This window comes from Cavenderia fasciculata (genome assembly GCF_000203815.1).
Source record: "Cavenderia fasciculata unplaced genomic scaffold Scf_EU5ZYIE02H8LDV-5, whole genome shotgun sequence".
In the NCBI taxonomy this organism is placed as follows: Eukaryota; Evosea; class Eumycetozoa; order Acytosteliales; family Cavenderiaceae; genus Cavenderia; species Cavenderia fasciculata.
The window spans coordinates 714561-740119 of NW_004457639.1; the positions used below are offsets into that span (position 1 = coordinate 714561).

At 31.9% G+C, this 25559-nt stretch overlaps 8 protein-coding genes across 8 annotated transcripts; 2 read left to right on the forward strand and 6 right to left on the reverse strand.

Annotated features, from left to right (window-relative positions):
* Positions 1 to 833: 833 nt before the first annotated feature.
* On the reverse strand, positions 834 to 4529 carry DFA_10095 (uncharacterized protein; the record flags this gene model as incomplete). The annotated part of the gene is made up of 10 exons (XM_004351929.1): positions 834 to 881; positions 1080 to 1162; positions 1653 to 1704; positions 1897 to 1937; positions 2459 to 2740; positions 2893 to 3412; positions 3475 to 3799; positions 3871 to 3994; positions 4181 to 4203; positions 4510 to 4529. The coding sequence occupies 10 exons, from the start codon at positions 4527 to 4529 to the stop codon at positions 834 to 836; spliced, it is 1518 nt and encodes a 505-aa protein (XP_004351981.1).
* Positions 4530 to 6267: 1738 nt separating this feature from the next.
* DFA_10096 (uncharacterized protein) lies at positions 6268 to 7557 on the reverse strand (the record flags this gene model as incomplete). The annotated part of the gene is made up of 3 exons (XM_004351930.1): positions 6268 to 6489; positions 6922 to 6991; positions 7157 to 7557. The coding sequence occupies 3 exons, from the start codon at positions 7555 to 7557 to the stop codon at positions 6268 to 6270; spliced, it is 693 nt and encodes a 230-aa protein (XP_004351982.1).
* A 389-nt stretch (positions 7558 to 7946) lies between these two features.
* DFA_10097 (uncharacterized protein) lies at positions 7947 to 15397 on the forward strand (the record flags this gene model as incomplete). The annotated part of the gene is made up of 15 exons (XM_004351931.1): positions 7947 to 8002; positions 8274 to 8478; positions 8567 to 8960; positions 9050 to 9434; positions 9508 to 9714; positions 9791 to 10404; positions 10848 to 12605; positions 12925 to 13137; positions 13203 to 13336; positions 13399 to 14025; positions 14213 to 14425; positions 14693 to 14737; positions 14905 to 15059; positions 15095 to 15233; positions 15308 to 15397. 15 exons carry the CDS (start codon positions 7947 to 7949, stop codon positions 15395 to 15397), a joined length of 5235 nt encoding a protein of 1744 aa, XP_004351983.1.
* A 155-nt stretch (positions 15398 to 15552) lies between these two features.
* On the reverse strand, positions 15553 to 17722 carry gdap2 (ganglioside induced differentiation associated protein 2; the record flags this gene model as incomplete). The annotated part of the gene is made up of 3 exons (XM_004351932.1): positions 15553 to 15569; positions 15954 to 16532; positions 16621 to 17722. 3 exons carry the CDS (start codon positions 17720 to 17722, stop codon positions 15553 to 15555), a joined length of 1698 nt encoding a protein of 565 aa, XP_004351984.1.
* Positions 17723 to 18055: 333 nt separating this feature from the next.
* Positions 18056 to 19012, reverse strand: DFA_10099 (NAD-dependent epimerase/dehydratase family protein; the record flags this gene model as incomplete). Its single annotated transcript, XM_004351933.1, has 1 exon — positions 18056 to 19012. One exon carries the CDS (start codon positions 19010 to 19012, stop codon positions 18056 to 18058), a length of 957 nt encoding a protein of 318 aa, XP_004351985.1.
* A 665-nt stretch (positions 19013 to 19677) lies between these two features.
* Positions 19678 to 20562, forward strand: DFA_10100 (uncharacterized protein; the record flags this gene model as incomplete). The annotated part of the gene is made up of 3 exons (XM_004351934.1): positions 19678 to 19694; positions 20260 to 20288; positions 20369 to 20562. 3 exons carry the CDS (start codon positions 19678 to 19680, stop codon positions 20560 to 20562), a joined length of 240 nt encoding a protein of 79 aa, XP_004351986.1.
* Positions 20563 to 21100: 538 nt separating this feature from the next.
* Positions 21101 to 21862, reverse strand: pfdn3 (prefoldin alpha-like domain containing protein; the record flags this gene model as incomplete). The annotated part of the gene is made up of 3 exons (XM_004351935.1): positions 21101 to 21412; positions 21498 to 21680; positions 21764 to 21862. The coding sequence occupies 3 exons, from the start codon at positions 21860 to 21862 to the stop codon at positions 21101 to 21103; spliced, it is 594 nt and encodes a 197-aa protein (XP_004351987.1).
* A 148-nt stretch (positions 21863 to 22010) lies between these two features.
* On the reverse strand, positions 22011 to 25528 carry DFA_10102 (uncharacterized protein; the record flags this gene model as incomplete). Its single annotated transcript, XM_004351936.1, has 6 exons — positions 22011 to 22414; positions 22494 to 23355; positions 23427 to 24092; positions 24169 to 24530; positions 24608 to 25018; positions 25516 to 25528. The coding sequence occupies 6 exons, from the start codon at positions 25526 to 25528 to the stop codon at positions 22011 to 22013; spliced, it is 2718 nt and encodes a 905-aa protein (XP_004351988.1).
* Positions 25529 to 25559: the final 31 nt, after the last annotated feature.

Sequence of the window (25559 nt, forward strand, 5' to 3'; positions counted from 1 at the left end):
AGAGAGTTTGATGGTATGAGGCAAAAAAGGAAAAGGCAACAAAACAAACAAACGGTCGAAGAAGGCAAAAAGTAATGGGGGATGGAAAGAGGGGGTGTGATTTTGTGGGATTGGTTGTGGGGAGGGGGGTTGATCAGAATTGGAAAAGGAATCATAGTGATTGAGATAGAAAGAATCGATGAGTTGTTTAAAAAAAAAAAAAGATAACGTTGTAATGTTAGTAATTTGAATTGCAAGGCAGAGAGAAAAGTAGATTTTGGGAAAAAGGCATAGGAGTAGATTTTGGGAAAAAGAGAGTAGAAACATATAATAATAATATGACGTCATACCTTTTGTTTTTGTAATACTTGTAGGAGAAATAAATAACTTTTACTTTACAGCGTCTGATGAATTAAAAATGGAACAATGTTATAACTAACTAGAGAGAGAGACTATTGTTGGTTGTGATAATAAATAAAAATACTTTTGAACTGTTTCTTTTAAACCTTTGTGTTCTTTAGGCTCACCGACTATTGTTGTGTGCCAAGAGTATCACATGATAATAATTGCACATGTTGTGTTAACTACTCAACAAACATTCAAAGCAAGCAATCATCAGCGGCAGCTAGATGAAGATATGTATCATAGATCATGGAGATATCATCTCTCATGCAAAAGTTTTTTGGGTGAGATTGAGGGTGGGGTGCATGCAAAACAGTGTGGTAGAGACGGTTCGAAAGGGGCTACAGGGAAGGTACGGGTGCCCTGAGGGTTTTGAACGAAAATGGCAATTATTAATCGAAAATTAAAAAAAAAGTTGATTGGTCTGTTGCTTCAAGTACAGTGCAAAGAGTTCAGCTAATATATTGAACACTTGCCAATGAATAGTTAACGACTCGAATCTCTAAAACATAGTGGGGAGATTTTTTGATCTGATGAGACATCTTTTCCAATCAATCTATAAATAAACCCAAGATGCTTCTGATTTGGTTTGGGGTCCGGTTCTCTGGTTTCCTGCCAGAACCACTCAAACAAAAGAATACAGAGCCAAGATGGTGCACCACCAGAACTTGAGATCCACATTACTTCTGTCATCATACTGTACCAAGACAGTTTTGGTCAATCACATCCTCCTGTTTAACGCATAATAAATCCTTTGGGATGCCATGGAATAGGGTATGATCTTAATTTTTTTATCACACTCTACTCTCATCGCTCTCACCCACTTTCGAGCTGATGTGTGTTGTGTGTGTGTTTTATCACATGATCAGCAGTTGTCCTTCATTGTGTTGTTTGAATGAATAATTATCAGTTGGTGGCCCCTTCTTGTACTGTTTCTATTATTAATACTCAATCATGGTTGATTGATTGTCGTGAAACACGACTCCTCATTTGTGATCGCGTTGCTGCTAGGAAGGAAACGGATAATAAATTTATCTTTATACAACAAATTCGGTAGGATCATTTGCAGAAGCCGTATTTCATTGTATTGGTGACAGAACAACAGAAGAATGAGGTTTAAAGCATTGTGGGGAGAATCCCTTAAATTTTGATATAAATAACACGAAATGTGATTACTCGTGATTATGAATCATTATTAATCTGACACGCGAGATTGAACCGTTGCCAAGCGCAGATCAAACAATCTCATGAAAAAAATATCTTTTTTTTACGGACGTGTTCTACCCATAGAACAAAAGTCTTTATACCAACCATCTCATTTCCCTAAATAGATAAAAAATCTATCAACCCATTCAATGACAATACAAATAAAAATTAAATAAGGGAGGGATTCATAGTAGACAGATAAATTGAATAATAGAGAATTATGAAATAAAAAATTTATCGTACAGTATCTGATCAGATCGCCCTTGACTAAATGGGAAGGCCTCGAAAACATTGAAACCAAGACCACACCATTTTATCGACTTGCTTGGTTGTGGAGTCACATGAGAGATCTAAAAATAAACTATAGTTGATCTTGGTTAAAGATTTGACCAATGACTTTAACGGGCATTCGGCAGGATTCGATCATTTGCAGTGGATCTCCAAGTCATCTGAAAACAGATTAAAAAAGTGTGGTTGATTAACAAGATTTGTAGCTACTCTTTGAGGATCTATTTTAATTGTCCAATAGAATCATATGTTGTGTTTAAGAGGCCAAGCTCCACACAAAGAAAAGAGGAGTCACTTTTCGACCTTTTTGTCTAGTGTTCTTTCAATGATTAGAATCAATGATTTAGTTGATGATTTATAAATAATTGCCTGTACAGACGAAAGGCTGCTTTGTTTATTATTACACATGTGTTATTAATTTTTTTAGATTAGAAAACTGTTTATCTTTTTTCTTTTTTCTTTTCTTAATCTTCAATCAAAAAGACTAATTTTTTTAAAGTTTTAGGATTTGAAATATTATCCTTTAGATATTTGTTGATTCTATTATACAAGAGGTTCTTTGTTGACAAAGAGAATGGAATACTTTTGAGTATTTGATGGAAATGGACTAGTTTTGAAATTAAAATTGATCTGAACACTTTGTTGTTTTCTTGTTTCTTTATGCTATCCAACAACTTTTCAATATGAAATATTGCGATACCAGTATCATATGAATCAGAATCATCAAATAATGTTGTTATTTGATGAATCAATTCAGAATAATCTTGAAGAGTTGCAAATTGAGGAGGAGTAGGAGGTTGATCACTGCCATTGACAGGAAACTCACTGTTGAGGTTTGAGATCTCTTGATTTTGTGGATAGAGATCTGATGAGCAATGATAATTCCATTTTTAATCCAATCAATGATTTCTAATTTCTTATTTGCTGATGGACAAACATTTTCTCGGTAAGCCTGTTCAAGCAATCTTTTAACGAGTATGGTTTTCTGTGCACCAGCTTCCAATAAAATGATGTTACAATAAATGTCAAAGATTGGATCCTCTTCATCATCATCATCATCATCTTTGCTTGCATGGAATTGATAATAAATTGAAAATAAAGAAAACAATAGGTCTGATCCTTCGTTGTTGTCATTAATGAGGTAGAGACGGACGGCTTCATCAAACAAAGTATTTACGTAATGAGCAACCTTGTCTGGATATTTTTCACACAATCTAACGAGTTGGGCTTCATCTTGAGTGTCAAAGTGTCGGCTCAAAATGATTTTAAACATTGGTGGGAAATAAATGACTGGATCCATTCCAATTGATCCATCAAATACCCAACCAATAAGTTTTGTATAAACAAATTGATCCACCATGTCAGTACTAAAACCTTTTGTATACAATAGCTTGGAGACTACAATCTGTAAATATTTTCTTCTCTCTGTGATTGATTCTAATCTTTCAAAATATTTGATCACTAGGTCAACCATTTCTTGTTCATGACTTGGATCATCCATTATTTTAATAACTGTTGATCCTAATCTTGAATCAATCTAAAAAATTTAATTAATAAATATAATAATAATATTATATTATGTATTTTTGATCGACTTACAATGTTTGAATGTTGTTGAAATAAAGAAGAAGCTTCTTTGATAACATATTGATGATTTGAATTGATTGATTTTTCAAACAATTGATTAATAAAATCACGATCGACCACTTTAATCTCCTTGTAATAGCTACAAAGTGCAAATAGACTATGAGGTTGTAATGGTTGTTTACCATTGATGATACGTTTACAACCTTGATTTATCATTGGTTGATAGGGAGAATAATCAGTTGTTTCATCAGAGTAAAAATGACATTTTTGAAGAAATGTAAACAACTCGTAATGAACAAGTGGATTATCCTCTTTTTCTATTGATAATTTAATAACTCTGTTAAAAAAAAAGAAAAAATTAATTAAAAAGAGAAATAAAATAATAAAATGTGTTTGTTTAATACATACCTTTGAAATAATTCAGTTGAACGATGAATAACAAGAGAAGGTTCATGACTTTGGAAATTCAAAAGGTTGATGATACCAAGGACAATTAATTTCTCTTCCCAAGTAATCGATTCTTCTTGATCGCCTAAAAATTGATGTATTGGAGAATGACGCTGTATAATGTTTGGTCATGAGGTAAACCAATAGACACAAGAAATGCAAAACATCTGTTTGGTTTTTGTTTTCCAAAGTCTTTTGCGACCTTCAACATGATCCTCCGTTCTCGTTTCATATTGATATAAATAGATAAATAAAATAGATTGATTAAAACAGATAAAGAGTACGAAAATTACACTATAAAAATAAAAGCGGTTTGACAATGAGAACTACGTAAGTGGCAAAAGTCTCAAAACAAAAGAAGTTTAATTCATTTTAATTATTAATAAGTAAGTAATAAGAGACCTGCAAAGATTATGATCATTTATAATATCTATTTAAAGGGGTCACCTTCTCAATCATTAATTATAAAGTAATTACAATTTTATAAGGAGGAATTAGGTGACGAACCTGAACATTTTGTGGGCTGTTTTTGGATCTTTGCAGTCTTGATGCGTAAATTAATTTTTCAATTTAATTTGTATAAAAAAATTATTCTTTTACCAATCGATAGATCTTTTCATTATCTATCAAATGGTTGACAAAAAAATTTGCGAGAGGTTCACCCTTCTAAAAAGTACTTTCCGTAAAGTCGCCATTAGCCATGGGCTAAGATGAGGTCTAGAAAGCATTGTTTGGAAAAACAAATGATATAAACAGAAAGAGCACAAAAAGTTGTATCTATTGGTGATATTGGATCGTCGTTTCAAAGATTATTCAAATAAAAAAATGCTATTCTTCAAAGCCTATCTCATATAGTAAACATGCAACCATATAAAACTACGTGCTACATGGATCGGATCACGATTAATCAAATAAAAAGACAAGCGCCAACGCAAGAGGTGTAGGCGCCTTGAATCTTCAACATTATATGCACTGGTGTCGGCAGTGTTCAATGCATGCCACATCCAGCAACGCTAGACAAGATGGTTAGTATATTTGGAATGGTCAATCTCAAAACAATTGTGAATGCTCAAGAGTAATGGTAGCTTAATCTATATCGATATCATGGTTATTTATTTGGTACATACTAGTATTATTGTAATTAGCTCTTTTAAAACCCATCAAGGCTAGTGGTCATGGAAAATTTCGCATTCGGTCTATCAAAACCATCCATTCTAAAAGATAATAAATAATAATTAGTAAACAGTATTTATGACAGTAATTTTACAAGATACATATCTTTACAGTTTTTAAAAATGGACCAACTCGTCTCTAATCAATTGATTCTATATTTAAAGTATAATATGGCATGAATATGATTAGTTGAGGGTTTGATAGTTGTATTGTGATGAATTTACTTAACTTTGTATTCTAATTCAGGTGGGTAGAGTTGATGACCAAACAACCACCTTTGTTGCTATAATACAAGACTATCAGCTATAGTATGAACCGATTTGTTGACTAGTCTCATTAAACAGATATCTGATAGATTGGAATTGTTAGTTTTGAAATTAATTTATGTTATGAATATATACATAACTTTAATAGATCAGCGGTTGATTAAGAAGAAGATCAATCGGTTCTATAGAAAAATAGTAAGGATGACCTATGTTAAAAATATGTATTAGTAATTGAGTGGTGGTTGTAGTATATACTACTACTATGTTGAAGTCTACATGATACTTAAACTTTATCATTTATGGATAGGTACCATATATGGATGTATTGTTTGATTAAATATTGAACTATAAAGCTGTAAGGGATAAATAAAAAGAGGAAAAGAAATATGAGTAGAATCAATAGAGCTACCATTACTCTTGTCTCAATCTCACAATGTTTCTCATTCTAAAAAAAAACACCAACAATATATAGATAATAAATAAAATATTAGTATCCAGACCCAAGCCTGGAGCTGCAAGCAAATGCCCATTGTGAACCAAATGACAAGTTGAACTCCGTTGGCTATGCCGTAGAGTAGTCCTTTTGAGTCAAATGAACAATGTACTTGCAGCTCCCAATTCTGAAATGATTTAAAATAGGGGAGAATTGTATATATATAGAGGGGGGGGGGGAAAGAGGGATAGAGGGTAGAATTCATAAGTTTCCCACACCGAAGCGTGACCATTTGGCAGACACTAGAACATCCTCCCACCAACCAAAAGGAGTTGTAGTGTCTTTTTAAATAATAATAATAATATAACCACAAGTGTAATCTATAATTATAAAAAAGAGGTTTATTTCTATTGTCTTTAAACAATAGAATAATGGTTAGTGATGTATAATATTTCATAGTAGTGTATAGTCTTACTTTAATTTATATTATATATTTATAAAAGATTTTGGTTCTTTGTCAAAGGATCCTTGAATAAAGATTAAATCATTATATGTTGAAATCAAATGATCAGATCTCTGATAGGATCTATATTCATTTGACTCGTAATGTTCAACCTTGAAGTTCAAAGTAATCATAGAACCTATCTCTTTAAATACAACTGGATGAATTTTGGCATCTATAGTCTTGTGAGCAATGTTACAATACACCTACTAGTAGTAGGTGAGGTGAATATTTACTATATCGATATCATATCTATAATTGGCAAAAAAAGTTAAAAATGTGTAAAGTTGGAAGAAATAAAAATAAAATTAGATTCCATACCTGTACAGCGCGCTACTATCAAAAAATATGTATATATATTGGACCACTATAGATCATTGAAATCAACGTATAATAATTGACTCGTCATTTGGAGTTCCATATATAAATAGGTTTGAAAAGGTTCACTGTAACCTTTAGATAAATATAGTTGAACTAATATTACAACCACAAACTATCTTTAAAGAATGAATTGGTGAGTATATCCTATTAACTATAAAATATTTAACTTGTAGTAATTGACATACCTATCATTTCAAATTTGGCATTGGCTCGATAATTGAAATAGGTATTAAATAACAAAAATATATTCAATACACATTCAAATCATTTTGAAACCAAAATCTCTTAGTTGTGGCAGTATGAAAAGGTGATACCGATGATAATATTCTTTTAAAGAAAGGAATTAGTATAAATGAACTCGTAATTTTAAATATAATATATACACAATCCTGTATTACTTGATGAGACACTCAGTAGTGTGGTTTGAACATCCATACTAATTTATATGGGAGGTTGAAAGAAGAGGTATTTGATGTGATAAATGCAACTTACTGTGTTTTTGTAAAATGATTCTTTTTCCCATCTTTTGCTTCCTTGTGCATCTTTCTAATGATGTTGAGACAACTATAATCTCTTGTAGCCATAAAAACTGTACCATCGTTGTAGATCTTTTCTCCTTTGGGATCGAGCAACATCTTGATACCTCTTCCATGTTTAGATATGCTGAAACTTCTTAGAACCTCTGATTGTAGTTCTTGGTCGCCACCTGTATGTCTATTTAACGTAGATGATATTTGTTTTCTAATGCGTTGAACTTGTCTTAATGGGTATGTTGGTTTAACGCGATTGCCAATGAATGGTTGAAAGAATGCTCCTGTTGGTGGTGTTGTGATTGTTGTTGTTGTTGCTACTGCTGCTGGAGATGCAGTGATAGTTTGGGTTGCTGTACTCATGATTTATATGCTTAAAATAAAGATAAAAATATATCTATAATATTGATAAAATTTATTGATCATTCATAAATATCAATATATAAATAAATCTATAAATAAGCATCGATCGTTACGGTGAAGGTTTATTGTTTCCAAGAAAGATATTTTTTAAATTAATTTTTTTTTTTTGATCTTCAATGCGATCTCTATTTAAATCACACAAATTTGGGCTCTTCATTTCATTATTATTTTTTAACTTCTCTCAATATTTATCTCCATCCCTTTATCTATTTTATTTTATCAAAGTTTAATTACATTACAGTATCTCATTTTACTATTTACTCAAGTTATCTTCAGAGCAGTCTCTTGTAGCGCCACCACTGGGGTCCCCTCTCAAGATCGTTACCACCATGGCCACCAAAGTGCAAGACAATCCATTCGAAAAGGGTCCTCTTCCATATCCAACGTATACACTAACACGGACGACACAAAACCCACTCGATTCGGTCATGGGAAAAAGATGGAATAAAACCCAGAGTACATTTATGAAACATCTAGGCCAATACACCCGCCAGTATTACTCCACCTGTCGCATCACGGCACAACTATCACACGCTACAATCATTTGCAACTCCAATGGTATGCATGTGTATCAACATCACCCCAACGGTTGAAAGGGATATTAATTAATTTATTTTTTTCTCTCTTTTTCTATATTTACCATTTTTAGTATTTAGTGGAGACAAGCAGGACTTCAAAAATGCACTCACCAAGTACTATGATACCACTGGATTGAACAAGATAGAAAAAGATGAAATGATGAAAGACATAGATAAATGTTTGAGTGGACCACTGTCAATTGGAAAAGCATTAATTGACGCCGTGTTATGTAAAGTAACCCAAGTGGAAGAACGAAGTAGTAGTTCTTTACCAAAGAAATATGTACGTTGTGACTATACAATGATATACTCATAGATATCTTGTTTTAATTAATTTTTTTTTTTTTTTTTTTTTTTTTTTTTTTTTTTAGATATCAAGTAAAGACGAGGAAAAGGCTAAAGCTATATTAGAAATGGTTTCTAAAACATTCTCTAAACTAAATGTCCAGAGATTGACGGAAAATCAAAAGATCCGCAACGCCCTCAAAGATTCAGATTTGGCTCCAATCGGAACATGCCATTCATATTTGACAGAGTTTTCAAATTCCATTGAAACTCAATTTTTGGCGGAAACAGTGGAAACGTTCAAACGCCATTTAACCAGTCTCAAAGATTATATACACGATCGTAGAATCTATCTACTCCTTTCATATGAAGTATGTGAACTCTTGCAAGGAATACTGGACAAGTTGAATGGTGGTGGTAATGATATCGGTGAGGCCATCGAGGCTATCAAACTAATTTGTGACTCTCAACAACTCAAAGGTAAATATCTAAGATAGGATCTCTATCAATTATTATTAAAAAAGAAAGTTTTTTTTAACCCTCTGTTCTTCTTTTATTTATTCTATTAGACCACAACTTGAGATGTATTGCAAAAGGAAAAAAGAACCTCGAAGAAAGAGAAAAGGAACAAGAGAGGGAAAAGAAGCAGGCTCGTGGAAAGAAGTCAAAAAAGAATTATGACCTTGAAAATGAAATGGCCGATTTTAGCAAAATCAACATTGATGGTAAAATTATTACCATTAAAGAATTGGCTGAGACAGCATTGCGCTTGGATGCGGGTATCATTCCAACAAATGATGGTTTACCCCAAGTCAATGAGAGGATGTTATCTGAAACGTCCAAACGTTTGAAGGAATTAATCGATAGCTCTGTCTCCCCAAAGAGCAGCTGGTCCAGCTTGGATAAAGATCAATTGAATCGATTGAAATTATTCAATCTCGAAAATGTCATTTGGTAATTAATTTTTTATCTATATATTCATTATACTTCACACACTAATTAATTCATTTTTTTTTATTCTCTATAGTCTCGACAAAGAAAAGGTGGATTTGTCAAAATTGACAACAAAACAATTCGAATCTTTGATTGATTTTTGGAAAACTATTGGATACGAATTCCCCAAAGAATCCAATGCATCCAATCACAAGGAGAAATTGGAGAATCTTCAAACCTCCGATTTCGAGAGGATAAGAACCAAAGAAATAAGAATCAAATGCCTGGTTCCTCAATATGGGTATGTTATAAACTTTTTAAAAAAAAAAATAGATATATATTTTTTTGTATTGTAAACTAATATATATAACTTTTAGATTTAATAGTACTCTGATTCCTTTTTCGTTAAAATTGTTTGTAAACATCCTTAAAAACTCTGGCATTGATAGAACCATTACGCTCACTTCCAAGGACAAGATTAACAAATATCTCCAGACCATCTTTCCCAACCTAGAAAATGTACTTGGCCATCCGTTGAGTGGTGGCTATCCATTAAGCAGATATTCATTTTTTGACAAGGAAATCGATCATCTCATTGATTTATCAAAATCTCCCTCGCCTGATCTATCACCACCATCCCCATCGCCTGTTGTATCACCACCATCCCCCTCGCCTGTTGTATCGTCAAGAGGGTCGTCAAAATCGAATGTGAGAATATTGGGTGAAAAATCTGATACATTTCACAACTTCAAAGGATTGGTTTGGGATGACCTTTGTCAACAATTAAAAGCTCGAGGGATCAACTTTGATACCGATACACCAAAAAAGGAAGAAGAAGAAGATAAAATAGCATTGGTTAAATTGGTATTATGGAAAGATATGCTTAAAAATCGTCCAGAATTGAATATTGTAGATTTTGATTATAATCGGTCACCCAACAAGATGGAGATTTTAACATGGTTGCGTGATAACAACATTGAAATCAAAGACGGTTGGTACTCAACATCGTTGCCATTACTAAAAAAAGAATTGAAAGTTCAGCTAGAAGCAAAAAACATTTCAATCAGTAAACTGACAAACCAACCGATATGGAGGCCAAAACCTTTGCCACAGTCTGGACTTTTTCAATACTACACATCTGGTCATGTCGACAAATCCTTGTTGGTGGATTACCTGGTCTCTCCTCTGCCAAAACCCGATCCAGTTTTTGATAAGAAGAATCCCCCCACTGTCCATATCAACTTTAACGATTATGTAAAGGATAAGATCGGTTACATTTACCTTCAAAACGTTTCAATTAGAATCAACCAGAGGGTGATGATGATAACGAAAAACACCCCCGGCCCTGTTTCATTTCGAGAAAAAGGTAATTTAACAATATTAAAGTATATATTTATTCTCTGGTTTACTAATATTCAATTTTTCTTTATATAGTTGCTGTTGACAAAATGCTAATCGATATTCAAAATACGTCGAAACGTGGTTTCAGCCCATCGGTTGATCTCGAAACCCCATGTATTCCTTGGAAAAAACAAAAGAATCTCGAAGAACCAAATGAACATGTACCCATGTCAGAGGATTCCACTCCCTCCACTGATATTATTTCTTATCCTCTGAAATGCACTGTAGTGGAAACAGACAAGGCTAAGATGTCACCTAATCACCCCCATTTTCCCTGTTATATTGCACAACAAGTTGGATTGAAACCAAGTGTCACCAAAGAGATTAGAAAAATCACTTGTGCCCACTGTCTTGTGTCCCACACTCTCAATAGCGAATGTTTGCCAATTCAATGCCCAACGCCTCTTTGTAACATTCAGATACCCATTCTTTCCGAACATGAAAAAAGGAAAGAAACGTGTGGTAACTTTTCCAACTTGTACAATGTAGACCCATCGCTCAAAAAAGCTGCATCGGAAAAACTCGTCCATTCCTCTGACTCTTGTCCACCTGTGAAGCCAGCCATCTCACAAGTAGATCGCATATTGCGTGAATATATCTCGACAGATTCACCACATGTCGAAATATTTCTTCACGAGCCACTCAACACCACTTCGATTGCTCTCAACTCTGACCGTTCAGGAATTGCCCCAACCATGCGAAACTTGGCCAATGTAATCAATGCAACATCCGATCCCTCGATGTCGTTTCGTATTCGTGACGCATTTACCAGCGTTCGCGACTCTTCTGCAGGTGGCTTTGAAGACGAACCAAAGGAAAAAGAAATGGCAGAAGAACTAAAGAAGCAATTTGAATCAACAACTTCTAAAGTCATCATCATTTGTGGTCATGTTGCATGTAAAGCTGCCAAAGCTGCTTACGAGGTGAATAAGAAAGACTATGAAATTGTTGATTATAGTCAAAACTCCTATGACAACATATGTGATACATTTAAAGTCAAAGGGAAAAGACTCATCGCAATGGCTCATCACCCATCAGTAATGTTGGCAACTCATTTAATCGCTGCATACATTACGATTGCTCATTCAGTTTACGAGCTCAAACCAAAAGTGTCAATGTTTGATAAAATTAAAACATTTGCATCAACCACCTCTGCTGTATCTTCCTCGTCGGAGCCATCATCTTCCTCGTCGTCATCTGGTCTCACAACAACTTCATCATCTGTTGGCATACCTCTCACATCAACCTCGACTGGTCTGAACAATACAAAAAAATTGGGTCTCGTTAATGGTAAATCACTTAACATGTTTACCAAATTTGATCAAGCAGCACTATTGGAACAAGCAAAGGCCTACGACATCACTGTTCAAGCAGAAGAAGATCCGTATTCGATAAAATTGGCTTTATGGAAAGCAACCCTCGGCGAGTGTGAAGTATCAACTGATAAATCTTTTGACCCAAACAAAAGCAAGTTGGAACTCTTAATTTGGGCTAGAGACAATCAAATTTCTATACAGGACGATTGGTTCACCACCAAATTAAAAATATTGGTAAAAGTGTTAAAATCATACTCCGAAAAACTACCTACGGCTCCATCTGTACCAGCCCCATCTGTACCTGACTCATCTGTACCAGCCCCATCTGTACCTGACTCATCTGTACCTGCCCCATCTGGATCAACACCTACGGCCCCATCTGTACCTGACTCATCCTTTATAAAAAATATTCAAGATGATGATGGAGTACCATTATATGAAAATAGAAGGGCCAAGAGAAATTTTTACCATCCTGGTATGTGTAAAAAACGTCGGTATCAATGGAGATCAATTCGACAAGCCATCAGTTCCAAATATCTTTTTGTTGGCATTGATCCTGGAAGGTCAAAAAACACGATCGTCGACTCTCTGAACCGCGCCAGAGTGGTTTCTGTAGCAACGCTCTACAACCTGATGAAGACTAGCCGTCTTTGTGCGATGATAGAAAAGTACAAAATGCCCTTGAAATCATTTGAAAGAGGGTTGCCAGAATACAACACCTTTGGTATGTGTAATACTTTTTAAAATCATTGTATTATTGTTAAACTAAACTTTTTATTTTTTTTATCTTTTAGAAACTTTGTTCAGTCTAGAATCGGTAATGAAGCGAATCGAGTATGAAAGGGTTACATGCCAACATCAATGTCGTCTCTATGTCCAGGTGGTCACCTCCTATACGTTCCAGACCATGGACAAGAATAAACACATTGACAATCAGCGTGCCCGCTATGCTTATGCAAAGCGATTTGTGCCACCCACAACAATACCCAAAAACAAAACTGTTATTTGTATGTCATTTATCATATTTATATATATTTATTTTATTAATCTTTTTTTTTCTAATCCTCTATAGGTATTGGTGGTTCTGATTTTTACCGTTCCTCTCGGGGTGGTGGACCAACTGGTCTTGGTCCAAAGTCTTTTTACCGTCTTTGGAAGAATATGGGATACAAGGCTCTTATGGTAAATGAATTTAATACCTCCAAAGTATGTGTTTATTCTCATCACTCACAAATGAAACCATTCATTAATAATATTTTTTTTCCAAGATTCATAATGCATGTGCCGCTAGCATTCATCTTACCAACAACGAAATGTTTAAAGACAAAATTAAACATCAAAAGATTGAAAACAAACAGTTACCTGAATCTCTTGAAAAGACCCTTGTTGTTGCGACCCCCCCTATTTCAGATAATGGTGTACATTGGGAATGCAACTTTAAAAAAGATGAAAAATGTGGCAAATGTGCTTGCAAAAAGTACGATTGTCAGTGCGCCAATGGTGATTTGGCAAAAGATATCAATAGTTCTCTGGAAACATTCATAACCCTCGAAAAGGGTTCACCTTCTCATACTTTGCCATTGGAGTCACTTTACTCTCTAAACCAAAAGACTAAAAAAGAGTTGATAGTCTTTTGTAATGAGAACAAAATCGATTACAATGATAAAGAAAATGAAGAAGATGAAGATGATGAAGATGATGAAGAAGAAGAAGAAGATGATGAAGAGTCAAAGGAAAATCAAAAAAAAACAGGTAAAAAGAGAAAAAAAAAAAAAATTACTAATATAATTAAAAAGAAAAAAAAGAATAATAATAATAATAATAATAATAATAATAATAATAATAATAATAATAATAATAATAATAATAATAATAATAATAATAATAATAATAATGTAACCAAGGACAAAATTATAAACTTGATCATAAAGTTTAATTTTGAAAAGCAAAAAAAAACTAATAGTAATAATATTCAAGAAAATATTGGCCATAGTCAAGAGGATGGGAACAAGTTTACAAACAACTCTGCTCCGACCCACGACTATGAGTTTGGTAAGTCACTTTGTTACACTCAAATAAAAGCTCTCTGGAAGTCAAAGTACCCGGGATTGGATATGCCATTTCAAACTCAATGGAAATGGCTTTTTTGTCCAGTCTGCAACAGGTTCTTCAACAGAGATACGAGTGCTGCAAAAAATATTCTCCTTTTGGGAATATTACACCAGACCAAAGCAGGTTATCGCCCTTGGATATACCGTTCCTTACCCGCTGATGTCTTACACCTTGGCAGGTAGGGTATGTATCCTAGTTTTCTTTAATAGGGTTACCCTGTATAAATATGGGAAGTCGCAGTTATTTACTCTAATTGCGCAAATATCTTGTAAGTTAAATCATATAGAAATTATACCAAGACCTTATAATTAATTCAAAAAAACATTTCTTTCCAAAAAATTCTTTCAAAAAAAAATCAAAAAATTTGACACACTTTTTTCCTCATTTTAAAATAAAAGCTCAAATCACAGAGCTCTTTTATATATTGTTGTTATTTTATCTGTATTTTAGATTTATAAAGAACAAGAAGAACGAGAAGGACAAGATAATAGTATTGTTACTATAGTAGTGTCAGCTTTTAACAGGGCGATTTTAACAATTAGATCAAAAAGGAAGGAATAATCCTATAGCATGCTGTGAACAAAAGAAAAGAAAAGAAAAGAAAAGAAACATTATTACCATCATCTATATAGTTCTATATTGTATATATTAAAGATTCATAGGTTTATACGATCATGGGTAAATTATTCATGTCGTATTATTCAGGGGGGAGTATATATTGTTGTAATGGATGTCATGTACATTTAACTTTACACGAACAATTGATCAGTAAAGCTTTTCAAGGTCGTTATGGTGCTGCTTATTTATTTAATGAATGGTTTGTATACTAATACAAAGATATATATTAAATAGTAAAACCTATGATATTGACCTTCCTTTTAGTATAAATGTTGTAGTTGGAGAAAGTGAAGATAGAAATCTGACAACTGGAATGCATGTAGTGGCTGACATTTATTGTGTTCAATGTAATCAATTACTTGGTTGGAAATATGTATGGATTGATCGATCTATAATAATGTGAATAATATAATATACAACAATTTTATTAACTTTAATGATTTTTAGGAGTTTGCCAAAGAAGATTCACAAAAGTATAAAGTTGGAAAGTTTATTTTAGAAAAGGAAAAGATTGTAAAGATATCTGATTTTGATTAAAAATCATTCAAAAGAGTAATCACGATCGTAAAGAATCACTTTTGAACAAAACATAGTGAGTGTTGTATCTCAAAGTATACACCTCATTCATCCCTCACCAACCTTTTTACTTTTATCATGGATAATGAAAAAAAAAAAGGAGAACATCTTTTTTTTTAATTTACAACAATCCCTAAAAACAAAATGATCATTGTAAATAGAACATACATTGACCGACGAATTCAATTAAATAATAATAGAGTAAATAATAATAATAATAATAATTGTATAGAACCATTTAAATATTTTTTGTATATAAAAAAACCACTGTAAATCATCCATCCACCAATCAATAATAATAAAATAGAATTGATTATTTTTAAATTTAATAATTTATTTATTTATTAAAAATGATTCCATATATATATATTTTAACCATTATTATTATTAATTATTCATTATTATATATAACAAATTAATTCAATTGTCAATGATTATTTTAACTCGCATAGTTTTTCTTGTTTGTTGGGTGTTGGTGTTGGTTTTCTTTGTTGGTTTTTAATAATTGTTTATAAACAATTATCATCTTCTTGAACAAAAGCATAATCTGATATATCATTACGTTTGATTTCAGATGCAAAGATTGCTTTTGGAAGATTTAATTTAGAAACTGTTGATTTTAGGTTGTTTAGATTATCATGATAGACTAATTTATCCATCACATCAATAGAAAATGCCTTTAAAACTAAAAAGGAGGCCTTTAAAAAGAATGATGGATGAACAACATTAAATGTTGTTAAATATTTTGAATATCTATATTCAAAAATTTCCAAAACAGTTTTGAACCAAATGATTTCAGGTAATGGTCTTTTTGAAGTTCCAGAATGGAAATAAATAATTGAAAATGGTTGATAAGAAGCGGTGCTTGCATTGTATAAAGTTTCTAGTGTTTTGATAAAGTAGGCGTGTATGAGATCTAGATGAATATCTTTCTTTTCCAAATTTGATCCAATAATAACTATAATGGGTCTACCTGTTGTTGAATCCATTGTTTTAAACATAAAGTTTGAATTTTCCAAAGTTGAAAAATCATCAGATTTTGATAAATTTAAATAATATTTAAATCTTGATTGAATTGGATTATCAATTTCTTCTACTACAATAAAAAAAAATAAAGGTATTAGAAATATTTTTCTTTTCTTTTTTTTTTTTTCTTTTTTCTTTCTTTTTCTTTTTTTTCTTACCTATAACTTTTTTTTTCTTTTTTAAAACATCTGGATCATCTTTTTTTGAAATAAAACTATCATCACTACTTTCATCACTACTACCATAATTATTATTATTATTGTTATTATTTGAAAATGGATTAAAATCATTAATTTCATCTTCTTGTTCAATGTAATCATCATCGAAATTTCTAAAAAGTGATTTGATTCTAATTTTTCTATCTTCTGAAACCAATTCTCCATTCTTGTCACCATGTTCTTTGGGAAGATTTCTTTGTTGGAATTCTAGTTCGTCAGTGGTACGAGGAAAGTACATTGGTAGGATCTTTTTGTAGATCTCAATGTCTATGATATTTACAAGCGACAAAACAATCTTGTCGATTTTCTGACCATATCGTTCGAGGTAACGACGGATGGTACGCAGAGCAATGTGTGCACCAAGAACAGGTGGGAAATGTTTGGTGTCATTGTGTATGCATGCCAAGCCAAGCGTCTTGAGATTGTGTTCAGTGGCAATTTCCAAAGACGAGCGGTAGCAAGAGTTTAGTGCATTCTCTGCAGCCGTCAAATACTTGGGATTAAAGGTTGGACAATTGGAATGGATGACAAAACGAGCAGGTAGCTTTCCAGCACCAGTCACGATCGACTCCCCAATACGACACTCTGACCCATTCTGCAATTTGATATCATTGATAATCTCTCGACCACCATAGTAAAAGATGGGACCACAGATACCATCACGATCCGATAAATGTGTATTGTTTGGATAGATGATAGCATCGGTATCGAGTCGCCAGACATCTCCAATCCAAAATATAATCTTTTCATTGATCATGTGGTCGATGGGAAATGGCGCCGTCTCGTGTACAACCTTGTCCATCTTTCCAATTGAATCGGTGTTATACAAACCACTCGTATCCTTTCCATTGATCAAATATTGATTGTTACCAAATTGTTCTCCGATTGTCAACTTTTCAATAATAGCTGCTTCATCACTACTATTATTACTACTACTATTATTACTTATGATATCATCTTCATCATTTTCACTATTACTAAATGGTGTGATCTTGTCCCAACTTGTTAAATTTTCATATGATATTTTATGTATTTCTGTCATTTCTCTCTCTCTCTTTTTTTATCTCTCTCCAACTTCTTCTTTACATGTGAAGTAAGCTTCTTTGTTCTCCTTTACTTTTATAAAAGTAAACACACACCTCTTTTGTTTTTTTTAATAATAATAATGTTAAAAAATTAAAATAATGTATTATAGCAAGCTATGATCGGGTGGTAGTGAGAGCAAACACCCAGGGTGTGAATGCCAACAAGCGAGCGATGGTTTTGTATGGGTTTTTCCCAAAACATTTTTATTTAATGAGGGGATGTTTGATGTGGTCCCGACAACACGTATATATGCATACACCTATTCATTTATTATTTATTTCTAATTTCTTTAAGAGTATGAAATAGTTGCTTGATTTGAAGTACTACTATTAAATTGTTTGATTAAAGTAGATTCTAAATGACTGTCTATGAACTTGTAACCTGTATCTATTAACTTTGTAGGGATGACTCGTTGACTGCTTAGAGCTGTTTCATTGGCCATTTCTTTACCCAATGCAAAGGTGAGGAGAATGGCGGGTATCCAGCAGACGGTCGGTCGGTTCAAAACCTTGCCCATTGTCTTGGTAAAGGTGAAGTTGGTGACTGGATTGGGTGACACAATGTTGAATGGACCAGAACACTGCTCCGTGTTGATAAGGTGGACGATGGATGCGAGGGTGTCGTCGAGACTGACCCACGGCAACCACTGGTCACCGCTGCCAACAACGCCACCCAGACCAAAGTAAAAGGGGTAGTAGAGCAGTTGGAGGAATCCACCCGACACATCAAGCACGATACCAAGTCGGAGAAAGGAGACCCTCGAACGACCTTGAAGAGAGTCGGCCGAGCTTTCCCACTTGTCTACGACATCGGGGAAGAAACCTATACCCTTGGCACCACTTTCATCAACTGGCATTGTAACTGATGTACCATAGTATGTGCAACCAGACGCACTGATAAAGACCGATGGTGGATTACTCATCGATGCAAGTGTGTCACATAGTAGCTTGGTACCTTTAGTTCTGCTCTCCAATATACGACGTTTCTTGTCTTCTGTCCAAAACCCCTTTATATTCTCGCCTGCCAAGTGTACCACAATGTCGGGTTGAATGTTTGTGATGGCTTGCTCATCGATGGTCGATCTCTCTGGATCCCACTGTACTTGTCGTGCCGACGTCGGTACCCTACGCACCATTGTATAGATTTCAAATCCACCCAATTGATTCAATCTATTCATCAATGCCTTTCCAATAAATCCTGATGATCCTGTTATCAATACTTTTCTTTGTTGTTGAATTGATTCCATCTTTTTAGTATATAATTCGATTGAAATGTATCTATCTATCTATCTATCTCTTCAAAAGATAACTAATATAACAAATTAAACAATTAAATTAAATTAATCTGATCTGTCTGTTGCAGTTTGAAACTTTTAACTTCATAGAGTGGGACCCAATTGGCTAAAGACACCCAACTTTTACACAATCACACCCTTTTATATATTTCATTGTGATGCGTCACCATTGTGTGTGTATATTAATACCCCTCTCTCTGTTTAACACTCTTTAAAACTGCTCTCTCTCTCTTTCTTTTTTTTATTAAAAATATAAATGTTATTAAAAATCGATCAAACATGTATATGTCTTGAATGAATGCAAAAATTGAAACAATAATAATTTAATTAATAAAAATGATTTGGATATATATTTTTTTGATGAGTAAACAATTATAAAGAAGGAATTGGGAGGAATTATTTGATTGATATTCATTCACACACACACACAAACATATAAATTTAGTTTAGTGATTTAAAAAAAAATCAAAGTGTGATTAATCATATATATTTAAATCTAGATTGAAAAATAATCTTTAAATATTCCAGGATGTTTTTAATTGGTTGGTTGATTCAAAATTGAATTGATTCATAATTATCAATCAATCAATCAATTATTATTATTATTATTATTAACCATGAGAGTGTGGTCAATGTAATAAAAATTGATACTTTATCTTTTCAGTCATCTTTACATATCTTGATATGTGTCATCTTTTACCCAAAGCAACAAATACTTATTCCATTTTCTTCCATTCACCACCATCACACTGCCATCAACTATCCAATCAATCCAATCGAATGAATTCATTCCGTCAAATTGGCTTGTTTGTCGTTGTAGTCAACTTTGAGTTGAATGGTTGTTGGGTTTGTGGCATTGGTGTTGTTCCTGTCCCCTAAGTTGCATTTCATCAATCCAATCATCATTGTTGTTTTGTTTTTTTTGTTCGTAATAATAGATACACACAAGTCGGCAGCTTAAATTAAAATATTATTATTATTATTATTAATATTTTTAACTTAATTGTATCAATCAATTAATTCATCCTCTATTGTTTTTGTATTGTTTGGTAATTTGTAATTTTAAAAAAAAAATAGAGTAGTAATAATAATAACTTTCAAATATAAATATATATTTATAAATATTTATATATTATACATACAAGTTTAAAACCTTCCTTTTTTTCTTTGTTCCTAATAATTATATTATATTATATTAGTAAGGTATTTACAGAAATGACCCTATTTGGTATGTTTGGGAAAAAATTAAATAAATAAAATAGAAATAATAATATTAATATTCTAATAAATAATTATTATTCTAAATAGGTTGTTTAAAATCTATTTGTTCAAATAACTATAGTAGTAGATATAGTTTAGAATTTGATATCAATAATATTAATAATAATAATAATAATAATGGAACATTATTATCCATAAATACAACATCGGCAATCATTCCAGGTAGTCATGGATATGGAAGAAAGGTCCCAATCGCCAGAAGGTTCTATGGTGCTACTTAAACTCTATTAAGTCCTTATTATTACTACTACTACCATTATTTAAATCATCAAAATGGAATTTAAATATTTCCTTTTTTCCCTCTCAACAACAACAATCTCTCTCTCTAAAATGGATAGAAGAAAAAGAAAGAGTTAGTTAGAGCCGACCATATTCGTTTTAAACCTGTTGTATATAACTTAACCAAAAAAAAAAAAAATACCAAAAAAGATCCAGCATCCTTCCTACCTACCTACCTACCTTTTCTTCTTCTTCTTCATTGATGTAGAAGTTACCTTTTTTTCAACCAATTAAATTTTCCCAATCCAAAATGGTAAATCGAATTATCTAATCTTTCCAACTATCCTCCTCCCTCCCTCCCCAACCTCCCCCTACCTTTGTCATCCTTTTTTTTTCTTTACTCTAAATAATAATATAATAATAAACATTCAAATTAAATGTTATCCGAGAACTCCCTCCCTTTTTTTCTTTCTATCTCTCTCTCTCCCTCTCTTTTTTTTGTTGTTGTTGTTGATTTACTATTATATTGTGTTGATGTATTTATTTTTCCTCTTCCTTTGGAGCTCCAACAGGTTTCTTACGGCGTTGAATGACATCGTAATTGTAAACACGTGATACGTTGACATCGGTGGTAGTGATTTGATCTTTAACAAAACCAAGATCTTGAATAGTGTCGCTAAGTTGTTTTTCTACTGAACTGAGGTTCTTGGCAAGTACTTGCTTTGCCTCATCAAAAGAATACTCCAACATAATGTTGGCACCTAACCATAAATAAACTGATTTTGGTTTAGAGATTTCTGCAGATGAGAATACTCCTTCTGATAATTCATAATTCATTGTAAATGTATCTTCCTACAAATCAATCAAATAAAAATGGATTAATATTGTGTATGTTCGTTTTGTCTTTCTTTTTTTCTATATCTCTTTCATTTCTTACTTGTTTAGTTTCCATTGTATCAATAATCTTTATAGTCTCTTGTAATTGTTTTGATCTGTTTGTCAAAATCGATACATTGTTTGTAAGTTTTGATTCAAAGTATTTATATTTGTTGTAACCTTCTTGTAATTGTTTAAAAACTGTTTCTAATTCCTTATCTTTTAAGTATTCATCAACGTTTTCCTTTAAATTCATATCATTGTTAGTCTTCTTTTCTATCTATTTGTCTATCTCTATCTTTCTCTCTCTTTACACTACAAACATACAATGAATGAAACAGTTGGTATATTTGAAGCACTCTTTATATCTTGATTGTATAATACTTTATAAGGATTAACATGTCCTTCTGTTGATGCTGTCGACATTCTCTTTCTTTCTTTCTTTATATATTATATAACAATAATACACACGAGATATCTATCTATCTATGTCAATTATGATCATCGAACTTCTTGAAGTTGCATCACCCAAAAATTTTTATTTTATTTTACTTTTATTTATTTTTACACATTTTTAGTAGGTAAGATTTCTCTTTGATTTTCTATTTTCATTATAGTATTGAAGTCTACGATGAATTTTACCTCTAAAATAGATTAGAGTGGCTGTAGCAATACCGATGGCTGTGATACCCATGACAACACCGATGATGATGGGAACTGGTATCTTGGATTGCTCGTCTTGGCACATTGTTACCAACATTGAATATTTGTTTTCCCTTTTCTGAGCTTTATATTGACATGGAGGATTATCATCTTCCTCTCCAGTCTCTGGATCGTATACCAATACCTTGATCTTATTAAAATCTCCTTGTATCTTTTGACCAGATTGCAAAAATACAACTTCTGTACCATTCAATACTTTTCTATCAATTCTAACTATTAAATTTCCATCCAATTTTGTTTCATTTGTTATATTTACTAAAAAATAGAGAGAGATAAATATTAATGAACATATATCTTATATTTTCTATTATTTTCTATTTCTATTTCTATTTACCATTTGAATTTGAATTTTGATTAATATCAATAAAAAGAGTACCATTTGAAGATTGAGTATAATTTCCATTAATTGTAAAACGACTATAGGAATTATCTTGTCCAAGAGTAGCTGCTTTGTTATCGACGGTTCCATTGATTTTACCATTTCCATGTAATTGTCCACCATGTAATTCAATTGGTTCATTTGATACCATTGATCCACCATTTAAAAATAATGTACCATTTGATTGATTAAATGTAATAAATACTACAATCGTTGAATTACCAATTGATACTTGTCCTTGATTATTATTAAATTTAATTTCTACTTGAATTGTTGAAGAGTTATCATTATTATTATTATTATTATTATTTGATTTAAATGTCCATTGTCCACCCTCTGTATTATTTAAAAATGGTTCTGATAAATTATCAATATTACTACTATTATTATTATTATTATTATTACTATTATTAGATAATTTTAAAATATTTGAAGATAAATTAATTATACCACTATTTGATATACCACTACCAATAGAAGTATAGATTGATTGACCCAATGGATTAAAAGATGAGGAATTTAAATTAAAGATGATTGTTTTGTTTAGTATGACTGTAGAGTTGAGGTCATATGTGAAGGCACCAGTAGCTAGATGAATTGTACAATGATTACAAATAAATTGACCGTTTCTTTCAACTTTAAAATCAGTCCCACTGTGAATAATGGTTAGATTCTCACCGACTATTGATCCACTAATAGACAATAATCGTGATCCACTTTTAATAGTAGAATCTTTTATATTTGTTACACCATTCCAAATCATTCTACCATTTCCACTAGTTTCAATAATTGAATTATTAATTGTTATTGGTCCATTCTAAAATAAAATTAAAATTAATAAATTAAAATAAATAATTATATACTTCTTTTTCTTTTTCTTTTTCTTACAGAAGAAATTAAATCACCAGTATTAACAATAATATTAGAATCTTTACAAGATATTGAAGAATTAATTGATAGAGAACCACCATTTACTTGGAGGGATGCAGAATTATTCATTACGATAAATGATTGTTCCAACATTTCCATACTACCCTCTAAAGATAGAGTAGAATTATTTAAAACTACTTTGGCATTACCATCCAAATAAAGAGCACCAATGACTTGACTGTGAGAATCAATTGAATTGAGAAAAGAGTTGTCATGATGTTTTAAAGTACCATTTATAATTAAAAAGGAGGAATAGTGTAGATATATATTACTACTATCCATCATTTCCATTTTACCAGTCAAAACAACTCTACTATCACCTCTGATATCACAAAAAGATTGGTCACGTGTTACAAATGAAGTCTCGGTTTCACTATTGATCAAAAGACTACTTGAATCTCTCAATAATAAATAACTACGATCATGCAGAGTAAATGTACCATTCAAAATGTTGAATTGACTATTTGAAGCGGTGACAGTTGCATTGTCATACATTGTAATGATTGAATTTTCAAAACTCAAATATGATCCATTACCTGCTATAATCCCTGATCTACCATGTATCATAATATCACCATCCAATAATTCTAATCCACCACTATTTGCTCTTACAATTGATTGATCCTAGGAGAAAATAAAAGAAAAAGGAAAAAGAAAGTAAGAATGATTATATTCTATTTTATATTTGTTTTATATTTACAAATAAAGTTAAATTTGAAACGAGTGAAATGATTCCTATATTTGTAGAGAATATGGTTGAATTACCAAAAAGAGTTGTAGGATAATAACTATAAAAGAAAGAGTTTCCATCAATTTGAATGGATGAACCATTCTTTAGGGTTAAAGTTTGATTACAAATGATTGAACTCTCTGTCATTATTATTTTAGACTTTTGATTTAATAAAGTTGAACGATCCAATGCTTCCTCTAATACTAGATCTGTGTACAATCCATCAACTGACCCTGATACTTCGAATGATCCTTGTACTTTAATTGATGAAAATGTAGATGAAAATAAACCATTTGGATAAATATTCACAGATCCAATATTTGATGCTCCCTCTATATAATAAACCAAGTAACAAGTAGTTAATATCAATGTGTCTTTGAGTATAAAGTTTGTTTGTACATGTGCTTACCTAAAGTATTCATTACACCTTTAATATTAATCAAAGTTGAATTGATATTTGAAGCTTTTAAAGAGACTAAACCATCAATATTTAAGAATGGGGTATTGAGTTGAGATGCATCCATTGTCATTGAAGAACCAAAGCTAACCGATACATTAGAGGCAACTGTAAAATGAGCCGGACTTTGAATGTTAAAGGTAGTATTGGAAGGACTGATCAGTGATCCGATAACAAGTGACCCAATCGATGTAGATGAATTGACATTGACTATACTATTGTTTGAAGCAATTGATATGACATCAGAAATTGATGGGATACCACTTGGTTCCCATCTAGACTGATTTAAAAAGTTACCAGTCTTTTCAAGACTTGTATCAGTCCATTCTCTAATTGTACAATTACTTATATTTGTTAAATAAACTAATAGTAATAGTATTATTATTATTATATAATGATTATTATTTTTCAAAGCCAAAGAGAACAGTTTCATTTTTCTTTTTTTTCAATTTTTTTTTTTTTTTTGGAAAATGGTAAATTAATATATATTATAATATAATAATAATAATTTATGATATAATTGAAAATTAGTATAACCCAGCTATTTTTCTTGTTTGATTATGTAGTTTTACTTTTTTTGTTGGTTGTTGTGTGAGTATAAAAATAACTTTTGTGTGTAAACTCGACAATTTTTTAGTTTAGTTGTCTTCTACTCTTTTAATCAATTATAATAATAATAATAATAATAATAATAATACACATTGATTAATCAATCAATCAATTAAATCAAAATACCAGTCGCTACTCTCTCTCCTCTCCTCTCACTCTCACATCTACCACGATCAAACAATTATTTTAATGTATTATTATTATTGTTGTTTCACATCAATCGATTGGCAATATAAATGAGCCAATCTTACGTGTTGTTGGCATGTTTTTCCATTTCCCCCATTTTTTTTTGCGC